This window comes from Lagenorhynchus albirostris, chromosome 2 (genome assembly GCF_949774975.1).
Source record: "Lagenorhynchus albirostris chromosome 2, mLagAlb1.1, whole genome shotgun sequence".
Lineage (NCBI taxonomy): Eukaryota > Metazoa > Chordata > Mammalia > Artiodactyla > Delphinidae > Lagenorhynchus > Lagenorhynchus albirostris.
In genome coordinates this window covers 185,130,614-185,148,956 of record NC_083096.1, presented here as the reverse complement: position 1 = coordinate 185,148,956, position 18,343 = coordinate 185,130,614, and the positions used below count along the sequence as shown (strand labels likewise).

The 18,343-nt window shown below is 63.7% G+C and overlaps 1 protein-coding gene and 1 long non-coding RNA gene across 2 annotated transcripts in view; one reads left to right on the top strand and one right to left on the bottom strand.

Moving 5' to 3' along the window:
• SKI (SKI proto-oncogene) overlaps positions 1-13,714 on the top strand; it is a 56,896-nt gene extending 43,182 nt beyond the window's left edge. The window contains exons 2-7 of the mRNA XM_060141677.1: positions 10,652-10,771; positions 10,853-10,968; positions 11,451-11,713; positions 11,814-12,115; positions 12,679-12,909; positions 13,486-13,714. Coding sequence (XP_059997660.1) covers positions 10,652-10,771; positions 10,853-10,968; positions 11,451-11,713; positions 11,814-12,115; positions 12,679-12,909; positions 13,486-13,674 — 1,221 coding nt within the window. The 3' untranslated portion in view covers positions 13,675-13,714. The remainder of the gene's footprint in view (positions 1-10,651; positions 10,772-10,852; positions 10,969-11,450; positions 11,714-11,813; positions 12,116-12,678; positions 12,910-13,485) is intronic.
• A 298-nt stretch (positions 13,715-14,012) lies between these two features.
• LOC132515317 (uncharacterized) lies at positions 14,013-17,364 on the bottom strand. Its single transcript, XR_009539127.1, has 2 exons — positions 14,960-17,364; positions 14,013-14,441 (listed from the first exon to the last, which is right to left on the bottom strand). It is a non-coding gene; the product is annotated as an uncharacterized LOC132515317 (long non-coding RNA).
• Between the last annotated feature and the right edge of the window lie 979 nt (positions 17,365-18,343).

Here is an 18,343-nt window from a genome sequence, read left to right as displayed (position 1 = left end):
CGGCCTCCTGTAGTGTGTCCTCCAGGGTGGGACACTGAGCAGCCCGAGGCCTCAGCTGCCCTGGGCCCCCAGGTGCTCCGCCATCTGCCGCCCCCTCCGCTCGCAGCCGAGGCCTAGGGTCCCGAGACCTCAGGAGACCCTCGGCCGGCATCATGTCGGCGTTTGGAGGAGCGGAAGGCCCTTCACTGGAAGGACGTGGGAGGCTGCTGTGTCCCGGCAGCCTCTGATCCTGGCTCAGCGCCCCCGGCCAGCATTCGCATCGGTGCCCTGACTGATGGGACCAGGCGGGGCTGGGGGCTCTCTCCCCAGGGCCTGTCCCAGGGCCACCTGGGAGCCACCCCACCAGCCTGCCAGGTCTAGGGCTCTGCTCAGTGAAAGGCCTGCCAGGTCCCCGCTGACTCCCGGCTGCCCCGGGCCCGGGCTTCTCTCTGAGGCTCTCACCTGGAGCAGGTGACAGATCACACACGAGAGTGCCGTGTTATGCGTGTGTGCAGGCTACACGCCCCTACACGCCCGTCCGCTCGCGTGTGCCCCGATCTTGTCCTGGTCCGAGCACGGCAGGTGTCAGCTGTGAGTCCGGGGGCGTGTGGGGGGGTGCCCTGGAGGTTTAAGCAGCAGAGGGTGGCCCTGGCCCCCACCCGGCATGGCGTGCAGCTCGGAGCAGGAGGCCAGTGGAGGGGACCTGGGGCCCGCAAGGCACGGGGGCTGTGTCCTCAGGGGCGGTGAGGGAGACGCCGTGGGTGTGGTGAGGCGCCCACGGAACCCCGGCAGCAGTTGTGGGTGTGAGCAGAGGGGCCAGGGACAGGCTGGCATCTGGGCACGGACGTGGGGCGGGGGGCAGAACAGGAGAAGGTAGGGGCGGCGGGGCGGCTGGTGGCCCGGCAGAGCTGCTGCCTCAGGGCCCTTGTCTGGGGACAGCGCCCATGCGTCCTGGTGGTCCCTGCGTCACAGGCTTGGTGGGGGTCGAGGGTGAGGCCGACCTTCCCGAGGGGCCTTGGTGGGGTGGGGGCCACATGGGGCATGGTGGTGTCCAGCCCCGCCCCTCCCGCTGCCCCGTAAACTGTCCTCTTCCTCTCAGGCTGGTTCTTAGTCACCCTCCAGAAGGGCGGCCCCAGTGCCCTGTGTTGCCTGCTGGCTTTCTCTCTTGTTCTGGATGGCGAGGCCTGTTGGCCCTCCTCCCTCTCTGCCCAGGGGCTGGAGGCCTGGCGACCACTATGCCCCCCCCACCCCCCCGGCCGGTCAGGGCGCTGGGAAAGACGCTGTCCCTCACCACCCCTCAAGGACATTGTCCTAAGAGTAGAATGAGCCCCAGAACAGCTTCATTGTTCCTGGGGTTCTGGTGTTTGGGGTTTTTTTTGTAAAGTCCTTTTAACAGTTACTTTCCAGTGACCGCTAAGGAAAAGAAAAGGTTCCGTTCCACCCTGCCTGGTCCAGCGGGGGACTTCCCCTGATTTTCTGATGCTAAAAGGGAGGTTTTGCAGGGGTGTGGGAGGCCTTGTGCAGCAGGGCTGGTGGCGGGTCCGTGACGTGGCGAGGACTGTAGGGCCACCGGAGGCCTCCCCGTGTCGGGGCTGATGTCCAGGGTCTTCAGGGACACCCCTTCCCAGAGCCCCGCCCCGCCCCTCCCGTCCCCTCCCTGCATTCTCCTCCACAGGAGGGTTGGTGGGGGGTGGGTGGGAGGACCTCCCTCTGGGAGCCAGGCCAAAGGTCCCTCCTTGCGGAGGGAATGCGGACCCCTCCATTGAGAGCCACTGAGGTCTGGTTCCCAGGGGAGGGGCAGCGACTGTTTCCTTAGAAAACTCTTAACTTATTCTTGTCGACGGTGTGGAAATAACAGAAAAGGTGACCCATTTAAGTTTAAAAAAAATCAAAGCAAATCTGTAAAACTGCTATTTTCACTTCATTTTGGGGTTTGGGGTTGTCTTGCAAAGTTAATCCGCTTCCTCTGTACCACAGTAATCAGAAAATAGGTTAATTTAAGCATAATATGAAACATGAATTATCACGTGGAAAATATTAATGGTACTTACAAAAATAGCTCTGCAGTTTCTAGAACTGTGAAATCTGCAGGACCGTCCATGACGCAGCCCTTGGGCTGATTTAGAGGTAGTGGTCCCAAGCGTGGGGGCTGAGAGCTACGCTGTAGGAGACGTGGGTGCTGTTGGCAGGACTTTGTCACAAAGCCTAGGTGGGATGCGGTGGCCCGGAGCCCCACCATCGCCCCGGGGAGCCACACTCTCTCCTCTGCGGCCTCCCTCTGAGGCGAGGCGGGCATCCCTGCAGGAAGGAGCCTGCGATTCCCTGCTGCGCCCACCCCGGGGAGGGGTTCAGGGGCCCAGCAGGGCTGGCCCCGGTCTTGGCGGTGGGTCCACGTGGCTGCAGGAGCGGGGCTGACTGCCCGCCCCTCGAGCTGCTGCGGTCCCTGTGGGCAACAGGCTCACCCCGGGCGGGAGAGTCCAGCAGAGCGGGGGGGGGGTCGCTCTGCGGGGTGCCATGTGCCTGCCCGGCGCTGGTGCCCACCCACATGCACAGCTTCTCTCTGTGTCTGCTCCGCTCCAGCTGCGTCTCTTTGGGTGTTCCCACCCTGTGCTTCTCATGTGTAGGGTCTGTGGGTGTCTGCCCCTCTTAGGGGTCCGTGCAGGTCCACGGTTATGGGTTCTTGAGGGACTTTCCCCTGCATGGTGGGCGGGGGCCCCAGGCCCTTGTTGGTCGTGGTGGGCCTCTTGGGCCAGCACGTGATGTGGGCGTGTCCTTCTGGGCTCAGCTCCACACTGCCACGGGGACGCTCGCTTGTCTTCTCCGGTGTCAGAGTGTGCGGACCGGGGTTCCGGGGCTGAGAAGCGGGGCTGGAGGCTGCTGCCCCCACCGATCTCCGGGAATCCCAGCCTGACGGCTGTGACAGCTCCACCTCCACCGGGGTTCAGAGAGGGGGGGTGGGTTGCTTTGAAGGCCCCATGCTGCCCAGCAGGAACTTTTCATCTCTGTCTGTGGTCCTGGCTGTTTTTCTGCTGATCCGCTAAATGACAGGAAAATTGCAGAATGAGCAGCTGGACCGTGGGGCGCTCTGAATGTCACGGAGAGACCCCAGGCTCCCTGGCCGGCCCCTGCCCCACGGGGGTCTCCCCGGGACCCCCGCCTCGAGCCCCCGCCGGGCTGCGGTCATTTACACTCACCTGTCCCTGCTCTGGGGGACAAATCACTTTGGGTCCTGTCCTGGGGCTTGGAAGTCTCAGGAATGCTTCCAGTGTGTTTCTTGCTCCTCACCTAGAATCCGGGTGACAGACCCTCAGTGCTGCCTCAACTCCAGACCAGCAGTGACTTTCTAATTCAGAAATATCAGTTAGGAGTGGAATTCCGTGTTAAGATTCAGTTAGAAATAGATGTGTCGTATTAAGATTCCTAGACTTTTTCTTTTCTTTTTTTTGTAAGATTGCTATGTTTTTTTTTTTTAAACGTGGTTTTCGTATGCCGTCTGTAACTTTTAAAAAATGCTCCCTTAGACATGTTTTTGCCGATTTGTACATTTGTAAGAACGTCTCTCACCGCTTTTCTGAGGCCTCAGTCTGGGGGGTGCAGGCTTGTTCTTGCGGGTGGAAGGCCCCTGAGGTTGGGGGCCGGGGTGGGGGGACTGCTTTGCCTTCCGAGTGGCTTGTAAGATGGTGATGGGGCCACAGGTGATGCCGAGTTGATCCCCCAGAGGGTGCTGCCCCTGGGTGCCGACCTGGGCGTGCCCACGTGCCCATGTCTTGCCAGGGGACCTAGGTCTTCAGCTGCTGAGGGTCGGGGCACAGAGCGGGGAGGGCCAGAGGGCGGGTGCTGGTGGGGGGAGCGGGTGGATGCCGGCCAGCGCGCTGAAGGTTCTCCTGCCCCCTGCTGTGTGAGGTGGTGGCCTGAGCAGCGCCCTCTGACCCTACCTGTGAAGTGGCACCAGGCTTGAGAGAGCCAGCCGGGGTGGGGCTTCCGGGGCGCCCACTGCCAGGACGCCAGGCCACAGGGTTTGGGAGGCGGGGGCCGGGGTGGGCCTCAGGACCTCGGGGCCGCCCTCCGTGTCAAGCCTCTGCATTTGTGTGCAGCCCCACACCCACCCGCCATGGGACCCTGGCCAGGGCCACGTTGTCACCCTGGACATGCCCTGGCTGCCCGGCCAGGTGCCCAGTGGATGCCAGCCCCGCCGGGACCTTGCCTGACCCCTGACGCCGTCTCGGTGCCTTGGACCTTGAGCGGCTCCCCGGGCTCCTCAGTCAGGAACCCTCGATCCTCGGTGGTTGGGTTTTTCAACCAACAGTTCCTCTTATTTTTCTCATAGACACTTCTAGTAATGGCTTCGTTGGGATGTAATTCGCATGCCAGAAAATGCGCCCTTTCTAAGAGCGCGGCCTGGTGAGTTTTAGTGTATGCCGCCCGTCACCGTCGTCTAACTTTAGGACGTGTCCACCACCCTGAAAGAAACCCGTGCCCCGTGGGCCCCCCATCACCCAGCACCCACCGATGCACTTCCTGTCTGCGGAATTTCCCGTTCTGGACGTTTCACGGGAATGGGACCATGTGGCCTCTCACGTCTGCTCCTCTCACCAGGTGCTGTGTCCTCACGGCTCCACCGTGTCGCGTGTCTGTGCCTCACTCCTCGTCAAGGCCGAGCGATACTCGGCGTGTGGATGGACGGGACCACGTTTTGTTTTTTCATTCACCCACTGACGGACATTTGGCTGTTACGAATAATGCTGCTTTGAATACTCGTGTCTGATGTTTTTGCGGGTGTGTTTTCAGTAATCTTGAGTACAGGCCCAGGAGTGGAGTTGCTGGACTGTACGGCAGTTCTGTAGACTGTTCCACGGCGACGGCAGCTCTGTTCCTCCACCAGCAGCACACAGTGTTCCGGTTTCTCCACATCCTCACCGCCGCTTTTTTTTTTTTTTTTTTTTGCGGTACGTGGGCCTCTCACTGTTGTGGCCTCTCCCGTTGCGGAGCACAGGCTCCGGACGCGCAGGCTTAGCGGCCACGGCTCACGGGCCCAGCCGCTCCGCGGCATGTGGGATCTTCCCGGACCGGGGCACGAACCCGCGTCCCCTGCATCGGCAGGCGGACTCTCGACCACTGCACCACCAGGGAAGCCCCCTCTCACCGACGCTTTGTAGCGTCCATCCTTTCAACAATTACAGCCCTCCTAGTGAGTGTGAAGGGGCACCTCACGGTGTTTTTTTAAATTCTACGTTTTTTTTGAGGTGGTTGTAGGTTCACCTGCAGGCGTACGAGGTGACAGATATTCCCGTGCACTTGGTCTAGATTTGGCACCAGGTGTGAGTCCCTCTTTCTAGTCCTCTCGGGTATTTACCGGGGGTCACGGGGTGGTTGTACACCAGCTTTCCTGGCAGCTGCCCCGGGTCACATCCCTGCCAGCGGCGCGCAGGCTCCCGATTTCCCTGAATCCTCACGACACTTGCTTTCTGGTTGTGATCGTCGCCGTCCTGACGGGTGTGAGGTGCGTTTCGCTGATGGTCAGTGACACTGAGTGTGTCTTCGCGTGCTTGCGCTTGCTGGCCGTGTGTGCGCCGCCTTGGGAGCAATGCCTGTCCGGGGCCTTCGCCCTTGAGATGGCTTGTTTTTGTCTCGAGTTTCCGTTCCCATGTGTTCTGGATCCAGGTCCCTTATCAGAGGTGATTGCAGAGGTTTTTTCCGTTGTGCGTGCTGTCTCCTCGCCTTGTCGATGGCGTCCTTTGAAGCGCAAATGTCTGAGGCTGCTGAATTCCCCCTTCGCTACGCTACTTCGTCTTTGGTTCCTGTGCTTTGGTGTCATCTAAGCGGCTCACTGCGGGTGGGGCTCACACCGTCGGAGCCCTCATGGTTCCTCCAGACGCTTCACCTTCAGGTTTTCTCTGAGATGGTTTGAGGAAGCAGTTTATCGTAGGGGAGCGGCACAGAAACAGTCTCGGCCTTAGGGAGCCGGGAGGGCCCTCCCCTGGCCGCCCTCACCCCGAGAGCCCGGTGAGGACGTGAGGAGCAGAGGGGAGGTTTGGCTTGTGTCCTTCCAAGGACCCGCTTTCCAGCCGTGTGGAAAATGAGCTCATAACGGTGGCAGTGCAGGTCCAGCAGCCCCTGACGCCCAGGCCGGGCTGCGCTCGGCCGCCTTCGTCCTGACCGGTGGCCCGTGGGCGGGGCCTCGCCGCGGCGGCTCTCTCCGATCTTGGTCTTCTGGGCGTTTGGGTGATCCTGCTGCTTCCCCCCCCCCCGCACTGGCCTGGGGGGAGGTGCCGTGGGCTCTGGACCATCGTCACAGCTTCCTGGAGCAGTTGGTGTTGCAGGTTGGCGGCCAGTGGTCTCGCCCCTCCGCTTCTGCCTTCTGCACGGGACCGGCAGCAGTCACTCTCCCCACGTCCACCCGGTCCTCCCGGCGCGTCCCAAAGCCCTTCCCTGAAATCCCTGAAGTGAGAGCCGCCTTGGACGGTGGGTGAGGCGCTCTCGTGGCCCCTAGCACAGCCTGCCTGGGCCTTTGGTGCAGAATCTGTCGGACTGTGAGCTGGCAAAGGGGAGCCGCTGCCTGCAGGTTGGCTCTGAGGCTGGCTGCTCTCCCAGCACACTCGCCGCCGCCTGGTGAAGAGGTGGAGGGGGGGTGGGTGGGGAGGGGATGATATAGGGGGTGCAGGCAGGTATGTTGCACAGCAGGGCACGTGCCTCTGGAGGACACCCCCAGCTCTGTGCGAGCTTCCCCTGGAAGGTGTGCGCTCACAGCCGAGAGGTGGGGACGTGGCCCCTCGTGTTGATCTGTGGGGGCTGCTCGCTGCCTCTGGGGAGAGGCTGGCGCTCTTCCTGTATCTGCTGGCTGGGCTGGGTCAGCCTGGGGTCCGGGGGGCAGGGGGTGACACCGAGGCTGATGTCCTTCTAACAAGTTGACGACCAGGGTCTGGCGGCTGGACAGTGCGTGTCGCCTCCTGGCCGAGCACAGTGCCTGGCCGGACCCTCATCCGGGCCTGGTCCCCGAGGTGGCAGAACTCCCGCCCCCAGCAAAGAGTTGGGGGAGCCAAGTGTCGTTTCCTCCGTGGGGCAGGTCTTCCGTCCAGGCCGTGCTCCTTGGCCAGCGGCGCAGGTCTCACTGGGTGGACGCGCCCACCTGGCCCCCCAGACACATTGTCTAGTGCTGTTGGACCAGAGGGCGTGTGGGGACCAGCCGCCCTCAGCCCTGCAGAGTGCCCAGGGCAGCGGGCATCCTGGCCTTAGGCCCCGAGGCCAGAGGGGACGCCTCTGTGCTGCGAGAAAACAGACCGATCCAGCCCGGGGAGGGGGGTGGTTACCGCTCTCCTCTGGCTGCCAGTGCGCGGCCTGCACAGCTGAGCTTCGCATGTGCACGACCCTGAGCAGGTGTGTGTGCCCCCTGGGGGTGCAGGGAGGCCCCTCATCCTGACGGCCCGGGGCGCCCTGGACAGACGCCTGCCTCCATGCAGGTGGCGGATCTCAGGGCAGCGCGGCGCCCGTCTGGACAGGTGGAGCCTTGTCACCTGCACGTCCCACAAGGGCTCACAGATGCAGTCGTGGACCTGAGCAGGGAGGTGACTGAGTGGCCGCTTGCTCCAGCTGGGCAGCCGCCTGGGTGGCATGCACTCCCACGTGCTCCATGCTGGGCCCAGCCCTGGCAGCCCCGCTGCGCCGTGTTCAGGCGGCATCTCCCTCAGCCCTGCCTGCATGTCTGTGTTCGAGGCCTGAGTCTGAGCCTTCCTCTCTGAGCCCCGGGCCCTTTGGGGCTGGTCCTGCCCTTGCTGCTGGGCTTCTCTTGCTGTGTCCCGTGCAGGTTAGCGCTTGGCGGCTCTGTGCCCTGCTGGTCCCCGGCTCTGCATTGCAGTTAGTGGGATCCGCCCTTCTGTACTGCTAGGGTCGCCCCAGAGCTGGGAACGTGGGGAGTGGTATGCCCCAGCGCTCTGTGTGTGCGGACGTCACGCCGTGCGCTCAGGCCTCAGCCCGGTGCCACGAGCTGCATCTGGAACGTTCTTTCTCTTTTCTTTCCTCCCCCACGTACGTTGTCGCTTTCTGTTTTAAGATGTCCAAGGTGTAGGGCATAAGAAACAGAGCGCGGCACGGCAGGGCAGGCCCATGGGGTGGGGACTGCCAGCATCCGGGGGCTCCTGAGGTCCCCAGATGTGCAGGCCAGGGCCCAGCGTCCAGGCCCTCGTGCTGCCAGGCCCTGGGGCTCTCAGTGCAGCACTGGGGGTGGGGACTCAGAAACCCAGGGTGAGCTTTGTCTTCGATGGCCCAAAGCCCTCCTTCCGCCCCTTCCCCACCTCTGGGCCTTAGCACAGGGTGTAGGCTGCTCCGCCAGTGGGTCCAGGGCCTGCTGCCTGCAGGGAGGAGCCCCCCAGGTTTGCCTGGCTGGGCTGGCCTGCAGGGCCTTTGGGGCTCAGGCACTAAGTATGGCCCTTGGGAGCACGAGGTGGGGGACGCTGGAAGCCCCCCCGGCCCGGTCTGCCTGCTGCTGTTGCACTGGTCTCTGGCGGTGGCCACAGTCCCAACAGCCGTCCACACTCCACTCCACCCATATCCAGCGGGCCCCACGGTTTGGTGCCTCTGACTTGGCTGACGCTCCTGGTCTGGCCGGACATGAAAGTCACAGGAGTGACAGCACTCCCAAATCGTACCCCCAAATCCTTGCAGACGTACACAGGTCCCTGGGTGACACACAGACCCCACAGTGGGGAGCGCCCTACGGGCAGATGCGTGTCCTGTCCTCCGTGGTGACGGACGCGCATGGCCGCTGAGCAGTCCTGGGTGGCGGCACCCTGTGGCGGTGGGGTGTCTCCTGGGACCCACGTCTTGGCGCTGTCCCTACAGGCTTCTCAGTCAGGCAGCACCCCCACCCCCCGCGCTGGGGCATGTGCACGGGGCACGTGCTCCCACCCGGGTCCTCGTTTGTGGGGAAGTGGCCATGGGCGCCCAGCCCCACTGCCGGGGAGCGTCCTGGGCTTCGAGGCGCCTAGCGGGGTCAGGAGCTGGAGGCCACAGGCTCACCTCCTCGCACGGGGGGACATGCGGCCATGGCCGCGCACAGCTCTGTCCCCGACTGCCTGCTGTCGCTGGCCCGTCCTTCCCAGGGCTTTGAGGAGGCCGCACTCCCTCGGGGCCCTGGCAGCCCCGTGCCCGCCCAGCCTCGCTCCACAAGCCCCTCTTCTGCTGCTTCCTCGTTTTCGTAACCGGTCGGCTGCGCATCATGGAGGGCGCACCGGGGTCCGGAGTCTCAGGGGCTGCTCGGCTTCCCGAGTTGCCTCCCCGCGTCCTGGGTGGACCAGGGCTCGGGGTGAGGCGGGGGCAGGAGGCTCCGGCCCTTCTCCCAAGTGGGAAGCCGCCTCTGCCGCGCGGCTCATCTGACACCCGCCACGAGGCTCCCTGAGGTTTCTCGGAATCGGAGGAGCCGGCGGGGCCGCTGTGGCTTCTCTCCCTTGAGAACTGGGCTCAGACAGGAAACCCCACCCTTGTGGGTGTCGCCCGGTCTAGGCATCACCACGACTCCTTTCCCCTGAAAAGCAGCACCGAGTGGGTCTCTCTTTCCTGAGTGTTTTCAGGTCTGAGCAGACGGTCCCTGCTGTCTGTGGGACCCCCGAACCGTCTCCTGGGGCTGGGTGGGCAGGCTGTTTGTTGGGACAGCTGCCCTGTGCGGGGACCGACCCACAGGTCTGGGGCCCGAGGGCTACACGTTGCCTGGAGCAGAGTTAGGGAGCCTGGCTCCCTGCGCACACACCCACGTGTGCCGGCTCCTTCACCCTGGGGGGCCTGGCCCAGCCTGGCCCCCTGTCTCTTGAGTTCTGTGGTGATGGCTCTGCTGACCCTCGGGTCAGTTCTGGGGTTCAGTATTTTCTCCAAGTGCCCCCTGGGGCAGAAGGAGCCCCTCCCCCATCCACCCCACCCCTCTTGAGGTCTGGCCTGGGGGTGATGGGCACTGTCCCCCAGCCCCTCGCCCTCAGTGGCCTCCCGGATACGCCCAGGCTCCGGCCGGGGCGGGGTGGGGGAGGCACCGTCCGTCCTCCAAAGACTGTTCTGTTTTCTTGGGGAGGGACCCTGTGTCCTCAGGACTCTGGCGCCAGCAGACTGGGGGGAAGCTTGACACCAGCCCAGGAGGCCACTTGGGCCACAGCGTCCAGCAGACACAACGCTCGGCTGCTGGGCCCGGGGTCGCTGTCCCAAGCTTCCTTCCCTGACAGCAAGACTTGGGAAAGTCGAGGGGGCTTCCTTGCCAAACTGACCACAGTTCATTTTGGGAATGTTCTTTCAGGCGGGGAGGGGGCACGGCCCAGGGCTGCCCTGCCAGCCTAGCGTGCAGCTGCTCCAGGCCCCATGTGGTGAAGTCCAGAACTCTGGGGGTGCTGCGTGGCGCCCCTGGAAAGCTCTGCGTGGTGCCGACAGGGCCCTATACTCGGCCAGCGAGCCTGCCTGCCGGGCTGCCTCTTCCAGACCGGCGGTGGCCTGAGGGTAGGGGCAGGGGTCCCTCCTGCTGTCTTGCACCAGTGCCCGGTGGGTGTGTGTGCAGCACTGCTGTGGGGCCGGGCCTGCCCTGGGTGATGAGTCGGGCAGGGTGTACGCGTCCCTGGACACGACTCGTACTCAGCTGCGTCTGAGACTGGGCCCTGGGGGACCCCTCGCAACCTGCCAACGGGAACTTCTGTGTTGCTCACAGGTCTCCGAGCCCCCGGCCTCCGTAAGAAAAGCAGACGACGCCCCCTCCCAGCACCCCACACCCTCCGAGAAGGACAAGCAGTCTGGCTGGCTGCGGACTCTGGCCGGCTCCTCCAGCAAGGTGCCGTGTGGCCCGGGCGTGCGGGGCGGGCACGCGGGGCGGCCTGGGGCCCAGCCTCTGACGGCGCCTCTCTCCCGACAGAGCCTGGGCTGCATCCACCCTCGCCAGCGCCTCTCTGCCTTCCGACCCTGGTCCCCTGCGGTTTCTGCGAGTGACAAAGAGCTCTCCCCACACCTCCCAGCCCTGATTCGAGACAGGTGAGTACCCGCCAGCTCTGATGGGCATGTCTGCGTCCCAGCTCAGCCTGACCCTGCTGTGGGGCCCCGAACCAGTCGGGGAAGCAGGTTCCCGCTTTAATCATCACTGAGCTCGACGGGCACATGGTCTGGAGGCTGTGTGTCAGATCCCCAGCCCCCCGGTTGAGGCAGCTGCAGAAGTGCTGGTTCTTTGATGGCATGGGGGGTGGGGGGGGACGCTAGGATTTTCTGTGGCGTCTGGAGTTGGCCGCGCGCTCTACGTTGGCTGTGGCCTGTCCCACGTATGGTGGCTGGTCGCCGTGTTGCAGCTCCCCCAGGGCCCCGGGCTGTAGTGTCTGCTCCCTTGCACGGTCCATGGGAGCCGGGGCCGCGATGTGGGGTGGTGTGCAGCGGAGGTGCGGAGACGTGCAGGGGCACAGGGGCGGGGTGAGGGGCCGCGAGGGGCAGATGCCGAGGCCCCGATGCCTGCCACACCCCTGCAGCTTTTACTCCTACAAGAGTTTTGAGACGGGCGTGGCCCCCAACGTGGCCCTAGCACCGCCAGCCCAGCACAAGGTGGCGAGCAGCCCGCCCTGCGCCACGGTCGTCTCCCGGGCCCCCGAGCCCGTCACCAGCTGCGTCCAGCCTCGGAAGCGGAAGCTGACAGTGGACACCCCTGGAGCCCCGGAGACGCCGGCACCCGGGCCTGCCCCCGAGGAGGAGAAGGACTCGGAGGCCGAGGTGGAGGTGGAGGGAAGAGAGGAGTGTGAGTGCGGCCGCAAACCTGCCCCGGGGCGGCGGGGGCGCCCGCCCGTTCTTCCGGGGGCGGCCCCTGCTGACCCGCGCCCCCGCCGCCTGCCTTGCAGTCACCTCCTCGCTGTCCTCGCTGTCCTCCCCGTCCTTTACCTCATCCGGCTCCGCCAAGGACCTGAGCTCCCCGGGCCTGCTCGCCCTGCCTGCGGCGCCCGGCGCCCCCGATGCCGCGGCCCCCGCCGACGCCCCGAGCAGCGGGCTGGAGGCCGAGCTGGAGCATCTGCGGCAGGCCCTGGAGGGCGGCCTGGACACCAAGGAAGCCAAAGAGAAGTTCCTGCACGAGGTGGTGAAGATGCGCGTGAAGCAGGAGGAGAAGCTGAGCGCCGCGCTGCAGGCCAAGCGCAGCCTCCACCAGGTGGGGCGGGCGGGGGCCGGCGGGGGCACGAGTGTGCGGGGAAGGAGCGGGCGCTGCCCCGCCGGCCCCTTGCGCGCCGGTTCCGGGCCGCTCCACCCGGGACTGCTTCCTTTCCCGGCGGGGGCTGGAGGCCCTGCGGTTGGGCCGCCTTGTGCGCCACCTTGTGGGGGGCGGGGCTGTCACCCCAGGGCTCAGCTGCATTCACACCTCAGCCGGCGTCTGACACGTGGCCCCAGCACAGCACAGCCCTGCCAGCCCCGAGAGCCCCATTTCCACCACTCTCTCAGAAACCCGCACCAGTTCCCTGGTTCTGGTTGGAGGTGTGGCTCCCCACATGCATCTTCATGAGCGTGTTGGAGGCCGGGGCTGAGACCCCGAAAAGGGCCGCCGCCTCTCCTTCTGGCTGCGTAGGGTCCCCGGGGCCCCCAGATGGCACCGTGCCTGGGGGAGCCCCCTCCCCCGGCCGCAGGGACTCCCCCCGGGCTGTGCACGGTGGGCACCGGAGGGCCGGGGCCGGAGAGGCCTGGCGTGAGGGCGCCCCTGAGCCGGCGCCCTCGCCCCAGGAGCTGGAGTTCCTGCGCGTGGCCAAGAAGGAGAAGCTGCGGGAGGCCACGGAGGCCAAGCGCAGCCTTCGGAAGGAGATCGAGCGGCTCCGGGCTGAGAATGAGAAGAAGATGAAGGAGGCCAACGAGGCGCGGCTCCGCCTGAAGCGGGAACTGGAGCAGGCGCGGCAGGCGCGCGTGTGCGACAAGGGCTGTGAGGCCGGCCGCCTGCGGGCCAAGTACTCGGCCCAGGTATGTGGGCTGTCCGGCCGGGGAGGACACGTGCACCGTCCATCAGCATCTCAGGGTCCCTCCCCTCCTCGCGGGGCCGCCCCGGGCGTGGGGAGCCTGCAGGCCGACCTGGCCCTGCTGGGCTTTGGGGTCCTCCTTCCACGGGGGTGTCCTGGCCCCAGGCTCTCCTCACCTCCTGTCCTGGGGGGAGGGCCGCACCCATACCCGCACCCTCACCCTCACCCTCACGCACTGTTAAAAGTCTCAGCCTGTCCCAGTTGGCCACCCTGCCTGGCCTGGGGTCGGGAGACGGGGTCCCGTCTCACGGCCATCTCCGGGGCCCGGGCCGGGGCCCAGGAGGCTGAGAGGTGCCCCGAGGCCTCCGCACTTGGGGCTCGGGTAGTTCCCCAACTCGGGGTCTCCGCGGGCAGGGTTGGTGCCGCCCGGGAAGCTCCCCCAGGCCCTGCCAGGCTCACCAGCCCGGGTCCAGTGGGCGGCGGGCGGGGCGAGCCTGTGATGGGCCGGAGGGTCAGGCCGGGGCCGGGGCGGCGGCCAGGTGGGGAGCGGGCCCGGCTAACGCGGGGCGTCCCCTTCCAGATCGAGGACCTGCAGGTGAAGCTGCAGCACGCGGAGGCCGATCGCGAGCAGCTGCGGGCTGACCTCCTGCGGGAGCGGGAGGCCCGGGAGCACCTGGAGAAGGTGGTGAAGGGGCTGCAGGAGCAGCTGTGGCCACGGCCCCGCGCTGAGGCCACGGGCGGCGAGAGCACGGCCGAGCTGGGGCCCTAGCCGGACCCACTGTCTGCTGCGCGGGGCGGACGCCGCAGGGTGGGCGGGCGGGCGGGCAGGTGGGCGGCGGGGCTGGGCGCTCCGTGCCGGCGGGGCCGCTCCCCACCCGCCACCCCGGCCCCCCCAGCCCCGGTCCATATAGCACAACGTCTTACCGTGCCTAGAACCAAGCAAGTGTTTGGAACCACATACTTTTGGAATCCACTGCAAAATTTTCTACTGGCCAAGGTCAAGCAAGCACGCCGGTCCCCACCTGCAGCCGGCGCTCCGCTTGCCGGATCGTTCTAACATTTACACTTTCGTGATAAGCTATTTAAAACCCATAAGGAGACTTGATATTCGAAGAAATCAACATGTTTTTTAATGACTAACTTTTAAAAGCCCCACCCACACGTGACGCCACCTGAGGACCCGCAAGGGAGCCAGGGTGGCAGCCGCCCTGCCCCTCGAAGCCATCACAGCTCATCCCGCGCCCGCGGCCGCGTGACAACACAAAGGGTTTTTCTCCAGAGTCTATTTTTTCAGCCACAAGGAACCCCGTCTCCTGTGCTGCCACCGGGAAGGGCACGGAGAGCACCACGCAGGCACGATGAGCTGGAACACTGCCGCCTTACCCGCCCGCCGCTCCGGCCCGCCTTCCACAGGTGTGTCCGCAGGTGTGCTTGGAGGCGACGGGAGATGGGTCCGCGCTGGCTGGGCACACGCGCCCTCGACCAGGCAACCCTCTCAATTCGGCAAACCTTGCTCCTTCTGTTTGGGGACTGAGGCTGCAGCATTGGAACAAAACACAGCATTATTTCACTTCTTGTTTGTTCGTTCATTTAAACGTATATTTAGAACTGCACTTTGTCAAATCTTCCCTTCTCTTTTTATTCCCCAGTTAACTGAGGTTTTTACTTTCAAATACTGCAAACCGATTTATAGAGCATTCACATCCTAAGTGCTCAAGTGTTTAGAAACCCCTCTGGTGCTTGGTTGAACAAGGGAATCACACGAAAACGAAAATGCAAAAACTGAACTTCGGGGGGTAGTTCTGTGCCTTCCAGCATCTTGTACAGCAAACCCTGACTTGTCTTTTTACCCCCAAAATATGTCTTCAGTAGCTATTGAATCTGCCACTATCACAATGAGTTACTTGCATTTATTCCAAATAATCTCGTTTACTCTCAACTGTATGCGAATTGTATAAGGTTTCTTATGCCCAAGCTTGAAAAATGATTTCCCAGTAGACGAGGTGGTTGCCCGTCCTAAAATCATGGTATTTATTTACATGGAGAGATCTTACCAGAACCCTCTGCCCGAGTCCGTTCCAGCACCCCGGCAGCTGCGAGCGTGGCCGGGGGTGGTGCCGCAACCGCCGAGTGGAGCGGAGACCGGGTGACGGCATCGTCGGTGGGGTTTTGCCCTTGGTTTACTGGGTGGGGGCCGGGTGCGGCCGGCCTCCCTTCTAAAGTGCAATGCAAAAGGGACATCGTGTATATGCAGCGTTTGTTTGGTTGTTGTTGTTTGTTTTTTGTTTCTTTTTTGTTTTTTAATTTTTTTGCTTCTGTTTTTCTTTGCAGTTATTAAATCTGTATGCATGGAATTTAAAACCTCTGCCATACGTATATCCACCGATGGGCATTATTACCGTGTCGTGTAGAGGGTCGGTTGTGTCACGCAACACTCAGAATGCTGTGTTTAGCTTTGTTTTTCCAGAGTTGTGTTTTTGCGGTCATTTCTTCAAGGGAAAGTAAATGATGTAGTTGGAGCAAAGCGTGAAGCGTGTGTCAGTGTGCTTCTGTGCGGCTGTGCTCTGTTGCCAAGTCTGAAAATCCGTAGTGAGATCGCAGGGCCCCCGGGACCCGCCCGAGGCCACCTGCTTTGCTCCGTTTACTTTCTGAGTTTTTAGGCTCCAGAGGGAGATACATTTTTCCAAGTTGCGAGTGGGGGCCGCTGCGCCTCCTTGCCCGCGCTCTGTCCCCTCCGGTCACCCGCACGTCTCGGCCATCGGGTCTACGCCGCCACTGTCCGGCTTGGTCCCCAGATGTCGGGAAGAGCTGGAGGTGGGGTGGTGGACTCAGGCCCGCCCCGAGGTCCCTTGGCCTGCCAGCGCCGTTGGCGGCCCCTGGGCGAGGCCGGCCATGGGCCTGTCCACGCTTGTCCTCGGGGGCAGGGTCCCCGGGCTCCTGCCGTGCGGCTGCAGTTGGAGTTTCTTTGCTGAAGAGGCACTCTCCCGTAGGCTGTTGACTCTCCCCGTGTGTAATACCCATTATCGAAATGATCGTGTATTCAGTTTAATCACTCATTATTTCTATGCTGAAAGAAGACTTTTAACGAAGGGAAAAAACAACAGCAATAACATTCATATCTATGGAGCAGCTAACTCACTCACATGATATCTTGCTTTTCGTACAGAACTCGCCGATGTACAAAGCGACCATGTAAATACTTTTTCCTCTGATACTCGTGTATCATACGTATACGTGGTGGGTCCTTTGCCGGATCTCTCTTCTTACCTGGTAGCTGTCTTGTTTTCTGGGTTATTTCTACCTGAGGCAGAACATGCCCACCGGCTCGAGCCGGTTTTCTGGGCGACACCGCCCGCCGCGCCCACCAGGCTCGGGGAGGCCATCTTGTTCTTGCTTTAAGTCAGGAGTCACAAATGACACTTTTTTTTTCAATTAAGGAAAAAAACCACAGCTCCACCCTCGTACCCGCCAGGAGCGTCTGCATCACCGTCCCCTTCTCTCCTTTGCTGCTGCTAATGACAATATGATGACTTACTCACTATTCGAAAACTATTTTTATGTAATTAATGTATGCTTTCTTGTTTATAAATGCCTGATTTAAAAAGAAAAAAACAGCTTGGCATATTTCTCTATTTCTCTGTGTACCCGTTAGTCCTTTGGCGCCCCTCCCCAAACAGATGACATCGTAAGATAAAGGACTCGCTCGCCTGGCCACCCCAGAACCCCTCCTCTCCAGCCACCATCTAGGCCTGAGCCCAGGAAGGGGCGCCTGTCTTCCGGTCGATCAGACCCTGGGGCCTTTCAGTCTCCACTGAACCCAAGTGGACACGGGGCACAAGCAGGCAGGTCCCAGCTGGGGCGCCCTCCATCCCTCTCCCTCCAGGTCACGCCAAGCTGCGGCTCCTCCTTGTACTGTGGGCGTCGGCTGGGGGCCCTTCCTGGCCTGTCCCCCACGGGGCCTGGAGGCCTGCCCCCCCCACCCCGGGGTAGACGGCCAGCTCCCTGCAGAGTTGCCCCATGTCTTTAACGGGGAGGGGGCCAGGTGGTATCAGAACCGCAGACCCCAGTGTGCTGCCCTGAAGGATGAGCAGAGGGCCACCAGCCGCCTGCCCGACTACCTAGGGGCTTCCCCAGGACCGCCGCGCCCCCGGTTCTGGGCCCCCGAGTGCCACCTCACTAAGGCTTCCTTTGGCCACCCAGGTCCGGCCTCCCAGCCCAGGCCGTGGGGCCTCCCAGGTCACCTGGAGAAAACGCACCGCAGCCTGGGAGGGCTCCCGGGTCCCTACTCCTCCCCCCAGCCTTGGGAAGCCCCCCAGACCTGGGCCCAGAAGTGCTCCCCTGGAGCCCCCGGGGAGGGGGGACACGAAGGGCTGCAGTGTGGAAGCAGAAGCCCACTCCGCCCAGGCCAGGCTGGGGCGGGGACAGCTGGGCCCAGGAGAAAGCAGCCCCGAGGTCCAGGGTCATGGGGTGCCACCTAGGGGCGGGGACAGGTCAGGGGAAGGGAGGTGGGCGGGGCCCTAAGCTGTAGCCCCGCCCCTCCCGCCCGCCGCATTGGACCCGAGAGCGCTGCCTGGGGCCCTGGGCCCGATGCCCTCTGCCCCCCTCGCTGCAGGTGTCACCTGGGCTTGACTCCTGTCCCTCTCAGGAGTGGCCTTCCACTGAGCTGTAGGGCCATCAGTCAGAATCTGAGGGCCCCCTTCCCCGGGCAGGGCTGGACCCTGGGGCACTGCCCTGCAAGAGATGAGGCAGGCACGGCCCCCAGGGAGCGCTCCTGGCCCACGCACCCAGAGCGGGGAGGAGAGAGGGAGAAAGGCCGGTGGCCAGACACTGTGTCCGCGTTACTGGGCCGTGCGGTCCCTCGTCCACCTGACCGCTGTCTCTGCCTGGACATCCAGGGTGCCGCGCAGCACTATCTTCTGGGGTCTCCTGAGTGGTCAGCCGTCCACTGCGGCCTGTCGGGGGTCCTGCAGGCATGGACGCCAGTTGAGGGCAGCTGAGGCCCTGCCACTCCCAATGCTGGACACGGACGTCGTCCTCACGACCTCCACTGAGCCCAGCAGGGTTGGGTGGTGTGACTGGGGGTGATGTCCGGTGTCCAGATCTGCCGCCCCTGCGGGGCATTGTCACCACTGAGTGGGCGCCATGTGCTTCACAGTCTGCACTTGTCCCCAGAGCTGACGTGAGGCCTCATTCTGGGCTCCGCCTGGCGACGACCTCTCCTCACCCTCCCCCAGAGCATCTCTGGCCGCCAGCGCCCAGCCCCTCGGCCCCTGGCTCTACCCCGGCTCCCCGCTCGGGCGGTCCACGTAACACCCATGGTCCTGACGGCCAGGGAAATGGGTGGGGGGAGGTGTTCCCGAGGGAGACTGGGGGCCCTCTGGGGCTGGGGGAGTGCAGTGGGTGTGCAGTCTGGGGGTGTCCTCACGGCCAGCGTGGTG